Source organism: Hibiscus syriacus, unplaced genomic scaffold, assembly GCF_006381635.1.
Source record: "Hibiscus syriacus cultivar Baekdansim isolate YM2019G1 unplaced genomic scaffold, ASM638163v2 tig00000340_pilon, whole genome shotgun sequence".
In the NCBI taxonomy this organism is placed as follows: Eukaryota; Viridiplantae; Streptophyta; class Magnoliopsida; order Malvales; family Malvaceae; genus Hibiscus; species Hibiscus syriacus.
In genome coordinates this window covers 704,787-726,243 of record NW_024061783.1, presented here as the reverse complement: position 1 = coordinate 726,243, position 21,457 = coordinate 704,787, and the positions used below count along the sequence as shown (strand labels likewise).

Genomic DNA, 21,457 nt, shown 5'->3' with positions numbered 1-21,457 from the left:
GGGTGTCAAAATGAAAGGAGGGTCCCCATAGTCCTTTCATAGGATGCCCCCAACCCCATAGTCCTTATTAGGCACAAGAATAGTGATGGGAAGCCTCTGCAATCACTCATGGTATGTCTGGTAAACAGTTGATGGCTTTTGGGTTGCCATTTAAGAGCAAGCAAATGGAGGGAAGATGATGGACCATGGGGCATCAAACAACCTAGGTCCACCATCAGTGAAGTGAATGTTCCATTAGGAAAAACAAACACCAGCCAGTCATAGGGGCCACTCCCTGCCATGAAGTGGCATTACTACCAATGGAGATGGGCTGGCCTGTTCGATTTTCCTGTTTTTGAATTGACAGATGACAGCAAAACATATACCCCATAAAAGGTAGTGTAGGGTAATACCAACAGTATAAGGAATTTAATGTCCTTAAGCAATCGGGTCTAAAGGGAATATCATTGAAAAATCTGCAGAATTTATCACTGTCGTTATGCAGAACCAAAATGTACCACTTTGAGCCCCACTGAGGGATTGAACCAATGCCAAAAACATCACCTTAAATCTATTAGAAAGTGGGAAATATAAAAGGTGGGAACTGAGATGGAATGATTGCTTGGGCACTAATCTCAAGGAATATAACTCTCTCTAGAGATTAGACCTAAAGGTGACCCCATGGCCGTGGCCGGTCCAATGGTCAGTCATTTTTGTAGTAAAACATTGTCAAAAGATGCATGAATCAGCTGTCAACAAGCAACTTTACCCTGTATCAGTAAACGTAAAACCGGTTTGAGTTCTAACTTTACTCTCCCTCTCCTTGAAGGAATGACCTTATAAAGCCAGATTTTGCCTTTAAATACCAAGGAATGACTTGAGATCCCTTGAACTTTACAGCTAAACTCATAAGATGCCCCAGCGAAGGCACGGTGGGGCCGTCTCACAGTACCTTATAGCAGATTCTGCAATAAACTTTTTAAATTACAAAGTACTTTTGTCTTTGATTTGTAGTAATAGTAGTAGAAACAGCTTCATATGACTATAGAATGAGGTCTAATGGAAACTTGGTTGGCCATAAATGTGCATGTCTGTGAAGAAACCTACCAACAATGCTTCATTGCGCATTTCGTTGATTGGGATGATCACCAAGTTGCTCCATCTGCCAGCTTTCTTGAGGAGCCACATGTTGGTGGGAAGGTTTGTATTGCTGCAAAGTTAAGTGCAAATTTAGGTGTGTAATCCAAGGCCTAAGCAGATAACTGTAACGAACATGCCTCGTATGGTTGGTTCATGTAATAACACGAGGAAAACACGATTTACATATTCAAGTACCATTAAGTGTTTCTTGGGAAGTTCATACCTCCATCTTCTCCATAAGTTCTTTGGCTGTTGGAGCAGAGACAATTATATGCCTAGCACCTGGCTTGATGAAACCCTCTTTAACACCATTGTCGAATAATGCAAGCAAATTATTGTAGTAACCATCGACGTTTAACAAACCAACCTGCATCGAGATTGATTTACACGTTGTTGTACTAATAGATAAAGCTAACGACTTTAATGCTTCAATCTTGAAGAATGATTCCTTACTGTTTTCTTATGTATTCCAAGTTGGGACCACGTTATCATCTCCAGCAACTCTTCCATTGTTCCATATCCACCTAAAACACAAAACTTCTAATGTTTGAACTAATTACATTAAACAAGACTCATTCACAAAGACAGGGGAACTTTTTACCAGGAAGAGCAACAAAGGCATCGGCTTCTCGGGCCATTGCGGCTTTGCGCTCGTGCATGTCTGAAACTGTTCTCACTTCTCCAAATGTTTCTCCTGATATCTGTCGACATTTTCGATGCATAAACAGTCAATCTATCTCAGCCTAGAGATAAATGCTTAAAATCAAGGAAAAGAACAATCGACATCAAAGATATTCCAGCAAATTCTTGCACCAATGAGCAACGCCAAACATTAAACATGAACAGATACCTCTAGAGGCATAAGAGCTTTCGGAATTATCCTGCATGTAAAGAACAGATCATTTTGCAGACAGAAGAAAAAGGGGGGGGGGGAAACCATTAAACATAGGCTTATCTAATGCAAGTTTCTTACATACCCAAGAACATGACAGCCTCCATCATATACTGTCTTGGATATCAAACCCATCAACCCAACACTTCCTCCACCGTATACCAAGTCTATCTTCCTCTTCACCTATGATCAAAACAACATCTATAAGCAAAGTCCACAAATTGTTGAAGAAAAAAGGTAAACAATTGCAGCACAGAAGCAAGGACGAACACATGATTTTATACTAAGGGACGAAAATAGATTATTAATAGAAAACACAAATAAGCCAGAGAAAGACCCGTTTTTACAAGCAAGTCACTTGCATCAAAGGAACAACCTTTGATGGTCAACTCAGCAAAGAGAGCAACCCCAACTCAGTACATGAAACACCAAATGTACAAACTCCATCGTTATAGAATAAAAAAAACCAGTAAGAATCTCATCTTTCTCGCTAAAAACTAACGCCAAATGCTCTCAAACATAAAAGACATAAGCTAAAACATTGAAAAGTTCATCTTTTGAAACCAAACAACACAAACTTTGTTGAAGAAGAAAAAGCAAACCAGTTCATTTCCCAATTCAAGAGCAGCCTCGCTGAAGATTTTCCTATGTCCAGAGTTGCTTCCACAGAAAACACACACCCTTCTGAACTTGCTTCTGCCTTTCTCTTCTTCCATTAACAAACTTTGTATCAGTTTTTGTTTTTATTACAGTCTTAAATCATTGAATTTTTGCTAAAGAAAACAAAAAGCAATAGCCTTTCCCTTTGAAGAGATAACAAATGTCCTGACAATGAAGAAGAAAGCTCAGAATTTAGTCATATATATTAAATTATGGAATAAAACAAATGGCAAAACTTATTAGAGAGATCAAACTCATAAAATACAATTTAACAGTTAACTTAAATAAAAATATTTAGATTTTTTTTTAGAAATAAAACGTGTGATGATATTTTAATGGTCAAATTATAGCTTTAGTCCTTTCACTACACTAATCTTTTTTGATTTAATCCTTTTATTTTAATTAGCATATTTTTTTTTATGAATATGAACATTATATTGCAACAAAACAATTAATTAGACAAAAACACCAACCAGAAGCACTACTGCAGCCCCCAACCTATACAGCCCTGTTCATTTATAACCCCTACTCTGTTGCATACCTTACCCTTCAACTTGAAGGCAACAGCCTCCCTAATACAAGCAAAAACTTCAGCAGGAGAATGCTCTAAGCTTCTGAACAACCTATCATTCCTTTCACGCCAAATCGAAGCAACAGAGTTATTCCAAGCCAACTTTAGAACCACTGACACAAGGGATCTCCTCCTCAAGCCCCTACTCGCCCAAGCAAGCTCCGAACCTCCAACTCATCACCCTTCTACTCAGCCGACACAGCTACAAAACATTATCCTAAATCAGCCTAGAAAAATCACAATGAAAAAACAAGTGATCGCGAGTTTCCAAATCCCTCTTACACAAAACACAAAGGCCATCCACCTGCATCCCAAAATCAAGGAGCCTACTTTTTGTGGGAAGCCTATCAAGCACAACCATCCACGCAATAACTGAGTTCCTAGGGATATGGCCCAGGTGTCAAACCATCCTATCCCAATGAACCTTCTGCGCCTTCGATCTTATCTCCTCTCTCACTGGGCTAACTGAGGAGAAAGCCCCACCCAGCAGCCCCCCAACAGCCACAACATGCTCCCTAACACTCAAAAAACTACGCCAAGTCCAAGTATAATTTTGGTTCGATTTCATATTGCAGCTTATTCTTATTTCTCAAAACGTTGAGTGTTACATATATTCCTTGACTTGTGTTGCCAAGGTCATAATATATCCAGGGAAATATAAATATCAACCTGATCGGCATCTAATAAAGAAGGCGGTGAAACTTGCATTGGATGATTTCAAGGGGAAATACACAGGGTTTCTTCTCAGTGCTCATGCTGTGAAGGTAAGCATCCATCTCTTTTGAAGTTCTAATGGTTTTACATGCATGTGATTCTCTTGGATTAAATGAAAAAAGGTTAAGTTCGATTTGGTCATTCTCGAGCCAAACTCGAGCTATTGAATATGGAATGAGATCGAGATCGAGCTGAAGCAGCTCGAACTTGACTTCAGTGTCTAAACTATATAAACAAGCGTAATTGAGCGGAGAACTAATACTTTATTTTATTTTGAGCGAGTTTGAGCTTAGATAATATTATTTGGTTGAACTTGAGCCAAGTTTTGAGCAGTAAATTTAGAATCGAGCTTGAACTTGAGCTTCTCCCTGCTCATGCTCAACTCGACTTGATTACAACCGTATACCAAACCCCATCTACACCACATCATTATAAGCTTTAGCTATTCCTAGTTTTTTCCCTATTTTTTATTCCGTTCATGGTTTTATAGCATGATCCATGTCTAAATTGTGTGAAAAAAATAGATCACGCGTAACTTGTAGTCATAAAACTTCAGATTTGCAGTTATGCCCCGGACCTTGCAAGCACAATTGCTGGCATCATCTCGTCATCTAACGATCCAGAGTTCCGAAGCAAATGCGCACCGCTTCTCGGGTTATTTCCGTCGCAAGAGATCGGACGGCAAACCGTCAAAGACCGTATCAAGGAAAAGATAAAATCAGCCATCGAGACGAACGATAGGAAGCCTGAGAACACATCAATCTCTATGTTTGGCGTTCAAAACTCTCCCATTTTCTCAAGCTTCACAAGATGGCATTATTGCTATCCGTATTCCATCATTGGAGAGAAAAAAACCTATATTAAAAAGGGGTAAAATGCATCACAGGTCACCAAACTATACTAAAATTATTGTTTAGGTCACTGAATTTTCAAAAATTACAAAATGATCATTGAATTTATCTAACGTTATAAAATAATTATCCAACAATGAAAAAAGCATTGAAAAGGCAGAAAAAACCAATTCATATTCACCATAAAAGCTCATATATGTCTTATACACCAGAAAACACTTGTCATAGTATCCATCGAGTGCTATGATATTTCTCTATCTATCTACTCTTTTCTTTCTGTAATACCAATCATTCACATGAAAACTATCCAACAATGGATGGATGGATAGATGGTGATGTCGAGTCGAAGTGGAACTGGCTCGTTGATGTGCTTTTTGAAATCCCAGTCCCGAGTTCCGGCTCCAAGCTCTCTAGCATCAAGCGGCTGGGACCTTTTTTCCGTCCTCGATGAAGAAGATGGCAGTTTCAGGCACCTGAAAGGGAACATCAAATATACAAGATTAAGTTCAGAGAGGGAGGAGCAAACATAAAAACATATCGGTGAATATTCCAAAGAACGGTAATGTCGTCTTCTCTAGCAAGGAGGCATGCGTTAAACGTTATGTGAACAAATGGTTGAGAACATGGAAAACACAGAAACAAATATAATCAAATTTCATCAAAGCTTTTAGCATTAGCAATTAACAACATACTCCCACTTTCAAGGCAATAAAGAAAACCTAACTCGGAATTTGGATATTTTCGGTTGAAATTTATTTCAATGAGAGAAATTGGAGGAAAAGTCATTTTTAATTGCTAAAAACGGAGAAAATAAAAGAGCATGGTTCCATGTTTCTCATATTAAGCATTTTTCCTAGTTTGAAATGAAGATAAGATGATCGAAGATGTTACAGCAGGCCAGGTCTCTGTAATATATTCCACAATATCATATGATATGTCCCCTTGAACATCGATTTGCTCCTTCTCGGTCGGTCCCTAAAGGAAACCAAACATCAAAAAGTTTGTAAGAAACAGAGGAACTAATATAATGGAATGCTAAACTAAAAGTGAGGATGATGACTTTTATACACCTTAACAACTGACGCTCCGGTGGCAAATTTCTTCCCGAGCTTCTTCGAAGCATCACTAAGCTTAATTCCTGAAAACCAACTCATTGAAATTAACTCGTTTTGACAAAAAAGAAACTAATAAATAGATGGAAAGGATAAAATGTGAAAATGAAACTCACCAAATAGATCCAATCCTTTCACAATGGTTATACATTTGCGCCTGTTACGTACAACCTTTTCAATGACAACTTCTTGTTTCTCCTTTTATATGACACCCCCCCCCCCAAAAAAAAAAAAGGAACAATTAGGATGATTTGAATATGTTATTCTCACGTGATCACATCCTAATAAACAATATCCTATGTAAATGTCCACAAGCAACGACTTCGAATAAGAGTTACGAAAATATTTTTAACATGATTTAGAACATGAAAGCAACATCATAAAGAAAAGCAGAGATCAGGAAAACCGGTTCCATGAAATATCGGAACACTCAACCCTGGTCCTTGCAGATCACTTAAGCTAATTCAGAAAATGGTTATTTAAACATTGGGATTGGGAATCAAAAACTTCAAAACACCCCTTAAATGTTTCATGTGTATATATATAGGCAATTGTAAGGAGAGGGAAGGGTTGTATAAATCCCGGACCTAGTGTCAACCAAGACGTTCCACTACGGCAATGACTTGGTTGACAATGCCATGTGCACATAACACCAAAGAAGAAGAAAAAAAATAAATGAGCCATACTTTCTTCTTTATTTTTCCACCGGGAAGACGTTTTAGGTCTTCTTGCTTAGACGACAATGCATTCCCTGAAAATCGAAAACATTGGATCAGAGAATAAAACTGCTTCTTCAAGGGGGAGAGGGGGGAATGAATAATTTTGTTTTGTTAAAGACATTATTTGTGATAAAATATTCTCCATATGAATGAAGGTCATTTAAACCTGGTTGAGCTGAAGAGGCCGCCCCATCGGCAGACGAGAAAATACCAGCTGATTGGAGCTGTTCAGTAACCTTCTCAGCCTCCTTTTCATTAGCCTCTGAAACACCAAATAGAAATCATTAAATAACTATAAGAATTTCACCTTAGAAAACAAAACTAAGTAAAAGGGGGTGTTAAAATCGGTGTTATACAATTGATGTTAAGAGAATATAATGCACACACAATCATATACATACATACACACATATATACGTATATAAAATAGCAAAAATCAAAGAAACTTCTGATCATTTCATCAATTCATGTCAGAAAACTATCTCCAAAGAGACCAAATTCAAAAATTCAAAAACCCAAAAATCCCACACAAAAAGATCGTCTTGTTCATATCTTTTTTCATCGGTAAACAAACAGAGGGGCATGGAATTTAAAAAACATGAACACTAATTAACAATTTTATATAGAAAAAAGGGTTAAAAAAACCTTTAAGGAGATGTGGGTAAAGCTCAGGAGCGTTCTTGATCAACCAAGGCTTACACTTTTCGAAATCGGGACCGAATTCACAGTACTCTGCTGGAAGAGAGCAAAGGGGACAGTATAATACTTTCACCGGTTGAGGTTTATCTGCCATATTTAATAGATGTTAAGAATCAAAACCCAGATTTCATAAATAAAAAATGCATAAATACGTTTCGTGTTTGCCGGTGACGGTGCGATGCAACCGCAATGATGCAATGATGTGAAACGAAATTGTAGAGAAGAATCCGATTCTCTCTTTCTTGTTAGGAAACAGGCCTAATTGGGCTAACTCGGGCTAGGAAATGAGTGATTCTGGATCGAGTTATGGCTTGATTTTTCAGACGAAATTGGCCCAATAAACCAAGAGGAAAAAAACTAGCCCATTAGGTCAAGTCAGATTTTATTTTAGGATCAACGACAAATGTTACAGTACAAGGGAAACTCGTCACATTCACATGATGAGTCCGTTTAAATAATTTTTTTTATTCAAACTCGTTACGTTAAAGTGATGAATTCAAAAAAATATAATTTTTTATTAGAATTTCTCACGTCGGGGTGACAAGTTTCTAATAAAAAAATACATTTTATTCAAACTCGTCATGCTCACGTGACGAATTTCAAGTCATTGTAATAGATACCGTCTATCTCATAATAAAATTCAAAATATCCTATTGAGCTAAATAATTATCCCACTGGGTCTAATGGGCCAATTTTGCCGATTATTCGAACTAGTTTAGGCCCTCTTTTCTGATCATATTTTTTCTCTTTTTATAAGGATAAATCTATCCTCTATTTATAGATTATAGTGGTCATTAGATTATTGATACGTGTCAACTTCCTTTTCATCATTCATTTAAATTTTTTACCTGTTATTATGTGAATTATTTGTTTTGATTTGCTTTTTACTCTTTGTTTCTTTTTAATTCGAGATATTCAATACGATTATTTTATTTAGAATCGAGTTAAATCGAATATTAAATAAAATAAACTCAAAACATTATTTATACAATATTGTTGGACTCACCTTTGGACTCAACAGACATTGTTGGTGGGTCATCTCTTTTACAAACACCAAAAGCAATGAAAACAAAAGCATTGAAGAAAATTTTAAAGAAATTTGTCGATGAATGTACTCAAAATGTCCATTTCCAGATCTTAATCCCGAGATCAACCTTACACTTGGATCCGGCGACATTCGCCACCGCCGGCGACTTACCTTTCGGAACAGACCCTTTAATTCCATCACACGTAACCCTAATCCCCACTTTCTTGCTCTTCAAGCCAAACATTTTAGCCGTCACTTTAGTATCCATGTCCACTTTGAGCAACACCGCATTGCCCTTCTTCAGTTCTGGCCTCAAGTCATTCACAGCCTCCGCATCCAAATCCATTAACGCCGCCACGACAACCCCTCTGAAAGTCGACTCGTCTTTGTTGTTACTGACGAAGGCCGGCAACATTCCGTTCCCTATCGAAACATCATTGTTGCTTGTCACGCACGAAACAACAAAAGGGTCATATGAGAAAGATAGATGGGAGTTTGGGTTCTTGGAAGAAAGGGTCAAGTTGAAAAGGGTTGAAAGATGGGAGGAGGAGCCGTCGGCGGCGGTCTTGAGTTTCAGGCGGTGGATACGGAGGGAATCGAGGGTGAATGAAGGGCGATGAGGACGGTAAAAGACATAAAGGACAGTGCCGGTGATGGCTACTAAAAGGGTGAGCACGAGGATTACGAGGATGATCCAAAAACAGCAGCAGCAACAATAGTTCCGGCGTGGACGGTACTGGCGCCGCCTGTTATGAGGTTGTGGACGGTACGGAAGGCGAGCCGTGGGGTTAATGAGGTCGGATTTGGTGGCTCCGCCGTTGGCTCTGGTTGTTGTGGCAGCAGCTGCTCCGCCAGTGCTGCCATTGGCAGTGAGCTTGGAGGAAGGGAATACTTTGTCTGCCATTGTTGAAGTAATGAAAAAACAAAGTATTGGAATGTTTTAATGGGGAAGAAAATGGAGAAAGCTGAGATTTTGTAAACAGTTTGAGTGAATTTGAGGGAAGAATTGAACTTTGAAGTGAAACGAGTGGACGTTCCACCTTTGGATGCTACCACCTCACCATATTCGAATAATTTTAATATTATTCTGTGTAAAAAGTTGGTAAAAATTGCTCTTGGTCCCTCTTCTATGCTTAATTTAAAATAGGGTAAAGTATATAAATAATCCCCAAATTTTAGGGAACTTACATTTTAGTCACCCAACTTTTGAAACTTGCAATACAAACATCGAACTTTTAGTTCGTTTTCAGTTATGTTTTTGTCATTACCACCCGTTAGTTTTTACTGACATGACAATTAACTCCTGTTAATCCACTCCCCTTCTTCTGTAACACCCCTAACACGTACCCGACCCGGATACGAATCCAAGATGTCACATTGACTTTTTAAAACAATTTTCTTACAAAATAATCAATCATTTGAACTTATATTAAGAAAATACGATCATATATTTGTGGAATTATGTTTCATTATAACAATTTTGAAAAACAAACGTTTTCATGAACAATACTATATGGTATGAATAGTACTATATTGTATGAACAATGCTACAGTGTACCGATGCACAAAAACATCGAATATAAATTGTGTATTGATGCACTGCTACAGTAACTTCAGCAAAATACATATAAAATTCATAAAAACTTAAACTTTCATTAGTATAAAGTTACCATTTACATATATACATTTAAAACATTACAAAACTCGACCATATGATTTTACAAAACTGATTAAAACATATCGGATTCAAATCTTTATTTACATGCCGACCTCAATCAATATTACAAAATACAATCTATTTACTTTTTTTCTGATCTGATCTTTGAAAAGGAGAAACTGACCTGTCTTGAATAACTTTTATCAATCTTCCTCTTCTCGAAACCTACGTGTGAAACAATTACACGCTAAGTCGTTGACTTAATGAGGCATATAAAACGTAATAATAATGCAGTTCCTATAAATATGAACATATAATCAAATCATGTCACATGTACTTCATTGTAAATAGTAATAACATATAACAATAACAACACTTTTAATACATGTTATAAGCCCATTTATCATATGATCTTATACTTATATTTTCTGTGTATCGTATAACACATATAACATCATATAATTCTTGTGAAACATTTCATATTACCAAAAGCATATACATAACATATATTGTAGTTGTTATTATCTCTTTATTAGTCCATGTGCATTACTGAGAACTTAAGGTATGTGAGTACACTGAGGTTGTGCACACATATGCTGTGCACACAGCTCGTATAATAATCTGTCCATATGTCCCGAAGAACATAGGTAAACTGTCCATATGTCCCGAAGAACATAGGTAAATTGTCCATATGTCCCGAAGAACATAGGTAATACTGTCCATATGTCCCAAAAGACATAGATAATAATGTCCATATGTCCCGAAAGACATAGGTAATCTTGTCCATATGTCCCGAAGAACATAGGTAACCTTCGACTCTTGGCATGCCAACTATATCTATAGCTCTCATATCACATAACATGGGCACTATCATTATGATTCATATCATTGCTCTTTTGATCACATATTTCATATTTTCTGTTACATACCACATGTATGTGTAAACATATATCTCAAATGCATATAACTCATAACTCATTATTTCATATCATGTAATACTCTTACAGAGTATCATATCCTCTTATCATGTATGTCATGTCACATGTTCTAGCTTTCATATAGTCACATAGCTCATGTCAATTAGTCACTTATGTTCACATATCATATTCATATCACATGGTCACATTTCATATAATACTTATTGTATTCATATAAACATATATATGTACTCATGTTCATACTTTCATATAGTTTGTATATCAATGCCATATAACTTATCTCACAGTTTACATAATCACTCATATTTTACTTTCATATGTTCACATCGATCATGGTCACATAAAATAATATTTCTGACATATCACATCACTTATATTACATATTCCTATAATTACTTATATCAATATCACATATCTCATATACATGTAATTATGTAAATCATGTCACATATAATAACATATGACACATATACCAATTTTCATATACTCATGCTCACATAAGCATCACATCATTCACAAATCAAATAACATTTCAAGAGTCACTTCTTACCATAGTAACTCTGTCACTGGCTCATCGCAAGTCAATGTTTGATCAATAACATAAGTAGAAATTAAATTGCACTCATCTTAGCCTTGCATTGATTCGACCCTAATTCTTTGATTGTTCCAGAACTTGTTTATGCTCAATATCTACATAAACATAATTTTTGAGACGATTATGAGAAGCCTAAACCTTATAAATTGATAATAATAACTTTGGCTAATTTAATACACCAAACTTCAACTTTTCCTTTAGGAGTGTACCGATACACTATGGATGTATCGGTACACAATTTAGGTTCAAAATTCCCATGCATCGATGCACCCCTTAATGTATCGATACACCTTTAAAATTTGTCTTAGTGCATCAGTACCCATTCATAGTGTATCGATGCACCTATCAATAATAAACTGGTTTCACCCGAAAATTCCACAACTTTTCATTAAATTTCCTCATACAAAACTCCTTTCATACCATTAAACTCAACTACTATTAGTTAAACCAACTTATATCCATATAAGCTATCTTTATCTTCCATATCTCATCATGATTCTTAAAACTAAGAATCAAACCAAATTTTCCATGTTATCTAAACTTAATTCTAACTCTTATAACTTCTTATTCACACCTATGACAAGTCAAATTCCATCTCAAAGTTCATTTATTAACTCTTTTTCAAAAATTCACTTTGAAACTCATTTTCTTTAATCTTTCATAACTTCTTCATCTTTTGATTTTAAGACAACTTAAACTTTCCTTAAGCTTAAGTATCACCTAATGATCAAAACCCTTACTTTAAATTAACAAATAATCAGCTAACAAGGAAATTTACCTTTGCCTTTGAGCTTTCACGTATGAGAGAAGAAGAAGATGAAGAAAGAAGAAAGAAGAGTAATCTGGAAACATTTGTTTCCTACACATTCTCTACGTGGTATTATAATACCCCAATAATAATAATTTAATTATTTCCTTGTTTAATGACTCATTTGCCCTTTGATTCTTTTAATAATTACTAACAATCCTTCAGGAAATACTTTAAAATAAATCATTGAACTATTCAACTTTTTCACTTTAAATCACCAAATTCTGAAATTTTATAATTTAGTCACTAACTCGTAGTTTGGGATGTCACATCTTCTTCTCCAAGTTATTTCTTCTTCCTCCTCCTCTTCCTCTTAAAATTCCACTTCTCCAAATACTACTCAAACGAGACTTCACTTCCACACTCAAATCCATCAACCAACTCCTCTTCTTCCCCACGTTATTTTTTCTTCTTCTTCTTCTCCAGGTTATTTAATGAAATAACCTAGTTTTATGATATTATCCAACTTTTATACTTTAATTTAAAATAATTTAAAATATAGAAAGATTTTTACTTGCGTGGCACTTAATTCTCCTGGAGAAGAAAAAGGGGTTGACTAACGGGAGTCATCCAACCTTTATACTTTAATTTAAAAATTTTAATATTTATTTTTATAATAGTGTTATTTAATTCAACTAGTTAATATTGTTTACTACTATTAAAATGTCGAGATAGATTTTTCTCTTAAAAAACTCTTTCACTTATTAGCATTTTAACAAGAATAATTAGTAGCACATAATTATTCAGATTATAAATAGGGTAAAGTACATAAATTGTCTCTTGACTATATGGTATTCTTTATTAAGTCCTTTAGCTATTACAAGTTATAAAATGGTCATTTGACTATAGGATGTTGCTTTGTTGAGTCCCTTGAAAGTTACAAAAGGGTCATCCAACTAATCATTATGTTCTAAACTCGTTCTTTTCGCTAAAAATTTGACGATTATCTGAGCTATACATCAACCTACTGACTGAGATATGATAAAATTTTATCTCATAATCTCAAACGACTATCATATCTCAGTCAGCATGTTAACATCCAACTTAGATGATTGCTAATTTTTAATGAAAAGGGACTAGTTTGGAACATAATGAATTGTTGAGGGACCATTTTTTAACTTAATAAAATAATATTATATAGTCATGGGACCATTTATGTACTTTACCCTTAAAAATATAGATATCAAATACTAAAATTCACTTTAGGCAAAATCACAAGGTTAGTCAGTAAACTTTAGGTTATGTATTAATTTTTTCATTAAATTTTAAAATACTTTAATTTAAGCACTGAACATTAACAATATAATGACATTATTAGGGATAGGCATGGGACCCGAACCCGACGGGTTCTGACCTCATTGGGTCAGATTTTTATTAAAAAAATGGGTTCAAGTCGGGTTTTTTTTAAGTTATGTTTAGGTTAAGTCAGGTTCAGCGTGAAAATACCCGATCCTACCTGACCAAAAAAATTATAATTTTACCTTACATATTTAGAGAAAATTGTAATAATTTCTCTCTATATATTATTTTCTTTCAATGAAATTCTTATTTTTATTAAATAAAAATAATATTTTTGATAAATATATTATTTCAAGTCGGGTTGGGTTTTAGTCGGATGGAAGGGGTATGTTTTTCAGGTTGGGTTCAAGTCGAGTGGATGATTTAATATTTTTAGGTTGGGTCGAGTAGAACGAAAATCTGACCCATACTCATCCCTAGATATTATCGTTTTTCCTCATTTTTCTACAAAAAGATCATCAACTCTTGTTGTCATCGTTGGCAATCGTCACTTGTCATCCATTATCATTCGTAGTAAGACCATTACCAAAACACTTATTTTACTCATATTTCTTCTCATTTAATTGGTTTTCAAATAAATACACTCAAAATCGATAAAAAAATGCATTTAAATTTTTAACGTTCTAATGCTTTTATCTTTTCCAATAATCATTCGATGAGACTAGTTTTAAAAGAATATTTTCCGTTGTTCGAATTTTATAATGAACACTTCATACCTCAGTAAATACCCTCAAAATAATCATTATAAAAACCAAAATCTATCAGAAAAAAATAAAATTGTAACTTAAATGCCCCTAAAAATATTTGATTTTTGGTAGTTGAAAAATAGGTAACCATGATAATCATGTCTATGTAGGATCATGTTTTAAGATGATAACTCATCTTCCAAGTTTCCATTCAATTTCTGCATTCCCTTTTTCCTACCAAATTTCAACCAGCAGCTACAGTGTCATCCATCCTACATTGTTGTGTGATGCCATATGAGTAGATACAGACCGTACACGTAATTTATCCTATAATTTAAAATAAAAAAGAATTATATAATTTTTTATAGGTAAACTACAAATTTAATATTTAAACTATTTAGTTTTGATATTTTTTTCTATTTTTTTCAAATTCATGTCTAATATTTAATTTTGTTTCATTTTTAGTACCCACCTTAAAAACTTAACGCGTTTTGTACTTAAACTATCAGTTTTTTCTCTGTTTTAGTACCTAAACTCTTAATTTTTTTCAAAACTTAATGTTAAATTTTGAACAATGATACTAAAATGAAACAAAAACTAAATTTTATGTATGGTTTTGAAAAAATTAAAAGTTTAGGTACTAAACGTGTAATTTATCCTTTTTATTTATATATATTCTAATTTGAAGCCGATATTATTGTTGTGGCTCATAAAATTACAAAAACGTTACTTAAATAAATTAATAGTTGGCATAAATAATTAGGTTTGAAAATAAAATTGTATATGCTGACCCTATTCCCTTATGTAATGGGATAAGGGGGAGGTAGGGTAGTAGGCTGCCCCCAACGTCAGGTTGAGAGTAACTTCCGTGGAAGACCTACATTATGAATTGCCCTCTGTGAGACTCGATCCCACGACTACAAGGTTAAAAATCTTGCGCTCTACCAACTGAGCTAGACGGACAATTCATTGTTAAGATGACATAAACTAATCAGTACTTACAACTATTTGATTACTGTGGGAATTATGGACTCACTTCCGTTTCAAAGTAAAACACATGATGATAGTGCTATGAAAGATGAGTGATCAATTCAATTTGTATTATTGAGCCAATCCCACCAACATTAGAACAAGGGTAAACTACGTATTTAGTACTTAATTTATTAATTTTAGATCATTGTAGTACTTAATTTTTTTAATTTTTTCAAAAATATAATTAACGTTTAGTTTTGTTTCATTTTAGTATCCGTTAAGTTTTTTAAAAAAATTGAAAGTTTATGTACTAAAATGGGTCAAAACTGATGTGTAAGTATTAAACGCGTTAAATTTTTAACAACGGATACTAAAATAAAATAAAAACTAAAAAATTGAAAATTTAAATATTAAACAGAATTAAATTGTTAGTTTAGGTACTAGACGTGTAATTTACCCTTAAAAGCATGATCAAGTCACTCATTTCTCTATTTTAAATATTAAAAAAATAATATGACACGCACGTAAAAAATATAATTCTTTAAATCATTATTGGAAGAAATGAATCATTTTCTTTTTCTTTTAATTAATTTGAGATAAGTTCAATACATTATCTGTTTAAACATAACTCTTAATCTCTTGGCGTTGAACGCTCCGCTCACACCTCTGATATTTTCAATGCTCGAACTTAGCTTTAAAGAATAACTATAATTCCTTTACCACAAATAAAAATGTTATTGAATATCAAAACATATTAAAATCGAGGGTAAAGTATAAAAATAGTCCTTCAGCTATATGATAATGATTTTTTTAGTCCTCTTACTATTAAAAGTTATAAAATAGTTTTGTTTCATTTTAGTACCTATTAAGTTTTTTTTTAAATGAAAGTTTAGGTACTAAAATGGGCCAGAACTGATTCGTAGGTACTAAACGCGTTAAAATTTTAACAATGTGATACTAAAATAAAATAAAAACTAAATGTTAAATATAAATTTTAAAAAATTAAAAATTTAAATATTAAACCGAACAAAATTATTAGTTTAAATACTAGACGTGTAATTTACCCTTAAAAGCATGATCAAATCATTCATTTCTCTATTTTAAATATTAAAAAATAATTTGACATGCACGTGAAAAAATATAATTCTTTAAACCATTATTGGAAGAAATGAATCATTTTTTTAATTAATTTGAGATAAGTATAATGTGTTATCTGTTTAAATATTATTCTTAATCTCTTGACGTTAAACACTCCGCTCACACCCCTGACATTTACAATGCTCGAACTCAACTTTAAAGAATAACTATAATTCTTTTACCACAAATAAAAATATTATTAAATATCAAAACATATTAAAATCAAGGGTAAAATACACAAATAGTCCTTCAACTATATGATAATGATTTATTGAGTCCTCATACTATTAAAAGTTGTAAAATAATCCCCAAATATAGGGTGTTGCTTTATTGAATTTATCGATTACTAAAAGTTACAAAATAGTCACATGACTACTCATATGTTCCAAACTCATCCTTTTTTGTTAAAAAATTGAATATTATCTCAGTTAGAAAGTAACATGCTAACTGAGATATAAAAGTATTTTGAGATTATAAGATCGTATTTTATCATATCACAGTCAACAAGTTAATGCCCAATTCAGACTGTAATTAATTTTTTAACAGAGAATGACAAGTTTGAAATATATGAATAATCAGGCGACCTTCTCAACAAAGCAACATCCTATAGTCGGGAGACCATTTTTTATCTTTTAATAACTGGGGGACTCGACAAAGTATTATCCTATAGTCTGGGGACCATTTGTGTATTTTACCCTAAAATCAAGTGAAAAATATAATTTTTTGAGTTAGGATCCGGCGATAAAAAAGTCACTAGTCAACTCTTGAAAAGAGGGCATGGTAACCCAAACAATATCTCCCACGTGCATCACAGGCAAGCACCTGACAGTGCCACAGATGGGGATCAGCGTTTTATGTGGACAAACTAATAAAAAAAACTCAAATAAAACTATTTTTTAAACTACTTGTTTAACACTTAAATTATCATTTTTTATTTATTTTAATACATAAACTTTCATATTTTCAAAATCATACCTAATATTTAATTTTTGTTTCATTTTAATATCTCATCGTAAAAAATTTAATGAACGGGCTGACGTGACATATCTCTGATGTACGGACAATCAATCCAAATAGTGGACCACGAGAGAATGACGAGTTGACCAACATAATATAGTTACAGTCCCATTAACAGAGGCGGAACTAATAGGAGCTATAGCCCAACAAAATTTTGAAAAAATTATAGTTTTAACGCTTAATTTAAAAAAAAAATTTATCCCTACAAAAATTTTAAGAATTCAGATTAAGCTTTAAATTTGTGAATGTTCTTAATTAAACCCCTCCCATAATTTTTAAAAATTATCCATAAGCCTCTCAAAATTTCAAAAATTTTAGTTAGACCCCAATTTTTTTATATGTAAATTAAATCATTAAATTCTTTTGACAATTTTAATTTTAACCTCTAAAGTTTTAAGTTGTCCCCAAACTCTATCATCAAGTTTTGCCCCTGCCCATCTAATGGTGGACCATGAAGATCGAAGGATGAAAAAATCGAAGAATCATCGATTTAAGGAGATTAAGGCATTTCCCAATGAAATGGAAGTCAGAATCACGTTCAGTGAGTCGAAAAAGTGCATATAAAAATGTTTGGGCTTCATCAACCGACGGATACGATTACCGACAAGCTCGTCCATTAAATTTTTGACGGTGAGATACTAAAATGAATTAAAAACTAAATATTAAGTATGCTTTTGAAATATTTGGTATAAAATAAAGACTAAATATTATTTATGAAATAAAAATTTAAATTTTAAAATAGATCAAAATTAATTATTTAAATACTAAACTTATAATTTATCATATGTTTTTGTACAAATCTCTCCTTCCAATCCCGCATCGCTCTCATGTCTATTCCAATCCAAAATGAACGTGGGGCCTTTTAGTAAAACCATAAACATTGCATCTGCCTCCCCTGAGAAACAGGACACACCATTACACAGTTTCACTCCACTTCCAGATTTTGGAACCGACGGCTTCCGCAGTGAAAGCACACGCACTGAATTTTATTATTGTTGCTTAATCCCGGTTAAACAAATCATTTGACAATAACGCTCAATCAATCTATTATAATAATTGATATTTAAACTTATAAACTTTAAAAATAATAATAATTCATTTAACCACTAAAGAAAGTTGATTCGTGTGTTAAATTAATCAATATTTAAGATTATTCTAAAAGAAAGTGGAAAATGGAATTTTTCATATAGACTATAAAAGTGTATATAAACCTTAACATTTTTATTCGATAAATTTTAAATTTAATCTTAATTCTACTAATCGGCAATGAGATAATAGAAGAAAAAAATATTGTTAATATTTTTAGGGTAACCTATGTAGATAGTCTTTTATGTTTAAGGTCTAATCGACTTTGATCATCAATTTAAAAATTAAAAAAAATAATATCTAACGTTATCGATCCGTTCTATTTTAATTCCTCAGTTATTAATTTTCGCTAACCCTTTTTTTAAATCCCTTTTATTTAAGTCTCTAACAAGACCGATGGACTAAAATCAAATGAAATTTAATGACTAAGAGACTAAAATCAAACAGATCGTTAACGTTATGGACTATTACCCCTTACTTTTTAAATTAATGACAAAAATCGATCACACTGAAAAAAATAAGGGACTATCTACATAATTTACCTATATTTTTAGAACCCATTTTTTCAAAAAAAAAAAATATGCGAGAATAGAGATGAGATAGAATAAAAAAAATACATATTATTGTAATTTCTAATCGAACAATCCAGTATTTTATTTAAATCTAAAATCACAATCTAATGCTTACATCGAAATGTATTAAAAGCTTTTACTAAAATTGATAGAAAACTTAAAAGTTCAATGACTAATACAGTAATTTAACCGGAAAACAACGTAGTTCCAGTAGAGAACAGCTAGGAAAAGCTTATTGCTAAGAACGGCAATGGTGAACATCATATGAAAAGAGAATAGAGAATCACCAAACAACACTTACCCCATCAAATATCAGAACTCCATAATCAGTAAGATCTTTAAATTCTAATCCATTTGATGTTAGAGACCAGAAAATGGAATGAAGGTGCCATGTTTCTTTTTTTTTTGGTAACACGAAGTTCTGGAGAAACAATACCAGTACTGGATCTACACCCTTACACACAAAGAAGGCCATTGAAGATCTAAAGCTGTTTTTTTTTTCATTTTTGTTTTTACTTTTCATCTTCCGCTTGCTCTGTTAACCGTCTCCTTGTACCTAATGATGGAATCGAGCTTTTGCAGCTTCAGCTGATGCTTGAACCGGTTGATGAAATCATCCGCTCTGGCATCAACTTCATCGTCTTCGTCGTCTTCCGCCGTCGATTTATCTTTGCCTTCCCTCACGGTGGCGGGACGTCGAGCTTCGACGATGTCGTCTTCCTCGAAATGCCGGAAAGCAGACTTCACGCTGGCGGATTTCTTCATCTTCCTCGGAAGCTTAGTCGGGACCTCCCCGGATGACGGTTTGGTATCGGATTTAGTCCTCGAAACATGGTGGTTTTCAACCTTCAGCTGGCTGTATATTTCGTCGAGCGTCGGCCCATCACCTTGGGTCGCCGCGGGTTTCTCCGCTTTTGCATCGGACACCTCGTCCGACGCGTAATGGGAGAATTTTTCATGGCTTTTCTCCGGCGAGAAGTAACTCTTGAGGTTAATGGACTTAACCCTTTGAAGCAACGAAGGAGATCGATCCAGCGGCTGTTGCTGCTGCTGTTGAGAGATTTGGTGTTGAAAAGAGAACTGGAAATCACTTAAATCCGGCGTTCTTTCAACAACGGGCTCTTGAGATCTATAAGCACAAAAGTTGATAGATTTCAACCTCTGCAACACGGACGGGGATCTAGCGAGCTTCTGGTTAGTTTCATTGTCTTGTCCGTCACGTCTTCCGCCATCGCCGCCGTTGTTGGAGGAGGTCAAAGTGGAAGTGAAATAAATGGTGCCGATTGTTAGGTTGAGGAAGACGAAGAACACGGCCGGGGTGAACCAGCTGAGCAGCGATGTCCAAATGGAACATGGAACGGTGGGGATCGGTTCTTCCAACATGGCTTTTGGTTTCTGGTTATCGCAGAGAGAGAAGAGGTAAGCGAAGACGAAGGGTAAAGTGGTGATGGGTTGAGATTGAGTTTGATATTTTCTCAAGAGCTCAACTTAAGAGAGGCTTTTTCATGCTTATTTTATTTGTGTATGTGTGTGTGTGTGGATGTGGAGAAGGAACATGTAGCATCGATAATCAATTCAATGAGATATTATTATTTTTTAAAATAAAATTAGAGAATTATTGAAATTATGATAGTTGTGAATGAAATAAATTGAATTAAAAAGATAATTTTATAATAGATTTATATAAAATATGATATAAATTAATTAATTAATAAATTAAATACGTTGATTAATAATAATAATAATAAAAGGAAAGGGAGATGTGCTAGGAGTATTGAATGGATCAATGCGAGTTAGAGAATTATTCGAATTATAATGTTTGTGTATGAAATAATTTAAATTAAAAAGATAATCTCATAATATATTTTCGTAAATTTAAATAAATCGATCAATAAAATAAATATAATTAATTAATAAAAAAGAAAAAGGAAATGACATGTGCTGGGAGAGTTGAATGAATCAATGGGAATTAGACAAAAGAGAAGGGAATGGGGCTGGCTTCATTTGGTTTGGCCTCGGTAGAAGTGTACTCTCATTAAAGGGGAAGTCTAGAGGTGAATATACGATTAATAAAAATATTTTATAAAAAATATTATTATTTTTTTAATATTTTTGATAAAATATTATTTAAAATATTATTTATTCTATCGAAATGTATATATTGGACCCTACTTAAATATTATTTTTTTTATTAGAAATGTTAATATTAAACATTACTTAAATATTATTTTTTTACCAGAAATTAGCTTACAAAATTAACATTTTCGGTAAAACAACTAGTATTTTAGATAGTATTTTATCGAAAATATCAAAAATAATAATATTT

General features: G+C 33.6%; 4 protein-coding genes across 4 annotated transcripts; all 4 read right to left on the bottom strand.

Moving 5' to 3' along the window:
• Positions 1 to 930: 930 nt before the first annotated feature.
• On the bottom strand, positions 931 to 2,829 carry LOC120200943 (cytokinin riboside 5'-monophosphate phosphoribohydrolase LOG8-like). The gene is made up of 7 exons (XM_039201655.1): positions 2,614 to 2,829; positions 2,097 to 2,194; positions 1,970 to 2,000; positions 1,721 to 1,820; positions 1,573 to 1,643; positions 1,343 to 1,486; positions 931 to 1,189 (listed from the first exon to the last, which is right to left on the bottom strand). The coding sequence occupies exons 1-7, from the start codon at positions 2,725 to 2,727 to the stop codon at positions 1,097 to 1,099; spliced, it is 651 nt and encodes a 216-aa protein (XP_039057586.1). The 5' UTR covers positions 2,728 to 2,829; the 3' UTR covers positions 931 to 1,096.
• Positions 2,830 to 4,967: 2,138 nt separating this feature from the next.
• On the bottom strand, positions 4,968 to 7,504 carry LOC120192607 (translation machinery-associated protein 22-like). Its single transcript, XM_039195387.1, has 7 exons — positions 7,284 to 7,504; positions 6,805 to 6,900; positions 6,606 to 6,670; positions 6,036 to 6,117; positions 5,878 to 5,945; positions 5,699 to 5,782; positions 4,968 to 5,280 (listed from the first exon to the last, which is right to left on the bottom strand). Exons 1-7 carry the CDS (start codon positions 7,429 to 7,431, stop codon positions 5,224 to 5,226), a joined length of 600 nt encoding a protein of 199 aa, XP_039051318.1. The 5' UTR covers positions 7,432 to 7,504; the 3' UTR covers positions 4,968 to 5,223.
• A 909-nt stretch (positions 7,505 to 8,413) lies between these two features.
• LOC120200922 (NDR1/HIN1-like protein 13) lies at positions 8,414 to 9,283 on the bottom strand. The gene has a single exon (XM_039201648.1). It carries the CDS (start codon positions 9,266 to 9,268, stop codon positions 8,453 to 8,455), a length of 816 nt encoding a protein of 271 aa, XP_039057579.1. The 5' UTR covers positions 9,269 to 9,283; the 3' UTR covers positions 8,414 to 8,452.
• A 10,367-nt stretch (positions 9,284 to 19,650) lies between these two features.
• Positions 19,651 to 20,514, bottom strand: LOC120181303 (pathogen-associated molecular patterns-induced protein A70-like). Its single transcript, XM_039186497.1, has one exon. The coding sequence runs from the start codon at positions 20,512 to 20,514 to the stop codon at positions 19,651 to 19,653; it is 864 nt and encodes a 287-aa protein (XP_039042428.1).
• Positions 20,515 to 21,457: the final 943 nt, after the last annotated feature.

Excerpts from the sequence above, each read along its gene's own strand:
- LOC120200943 (XM_039201655.1), bottom strand. The coding sequence starts at position 2,727 with ATGGAAGAAGAGAAAGGCAGAAGCAAGTTCAGAAGGGTGTGTGTTTTC. Across the intron at positions 2,195-2,613 it reads TTGAATTGGGAAATGAACTG|GTGAAGAGGAAGATAGACTT; the intron begins GTTTGCTTTTTC and ends TTTTGATCATAG. Across the intron at positions 2,001-2,096 it reads GGAGGCTGTCATGTTCTTGG|GATAATTCCGAAAGCTCTTA; the intron begins GTATGTAAGAAA and ends CTTTACATGCAG.
- LOC120192607 (XM_039195387.1), bottom strand. The coding sequence starts at position 7,431 with ATGGCAGATAAACCTCAACCGGTGAAAGTATTATACTGTCCCCTTTGC. Across the intron at positions 6,671-6,804 it reads GGCCTCTTCAGCTCAACCAG|GGAATGCATTGTCGTCTAAG; the intron begins GTTTAAATGACC and ends TTCGATTTTCAG. Across the intron at positions 5,946-6,035 it reads GAAAGGATTGGATCTATTTG|GAATTAAGCTTAGTGATGCT; the intron begins GTGAGTTTCATT and ends GTTGGTTTTCAG.
- LOC120200922 (XM_039201648.1), bottom strand. The coding sequence starts at position 9,268 with ATGGCAGACAAAGTATTCCCTTCCTCCAAGCTCACTGCCAATGGCAGC.
- LOC120181303 (XM_039186497.1), bottom strand. The coding sequence starts at position 20,514 with ATGTTGGAAGAACCGATCCCCACCGTTCCATGTTCCATTTGGACATCG.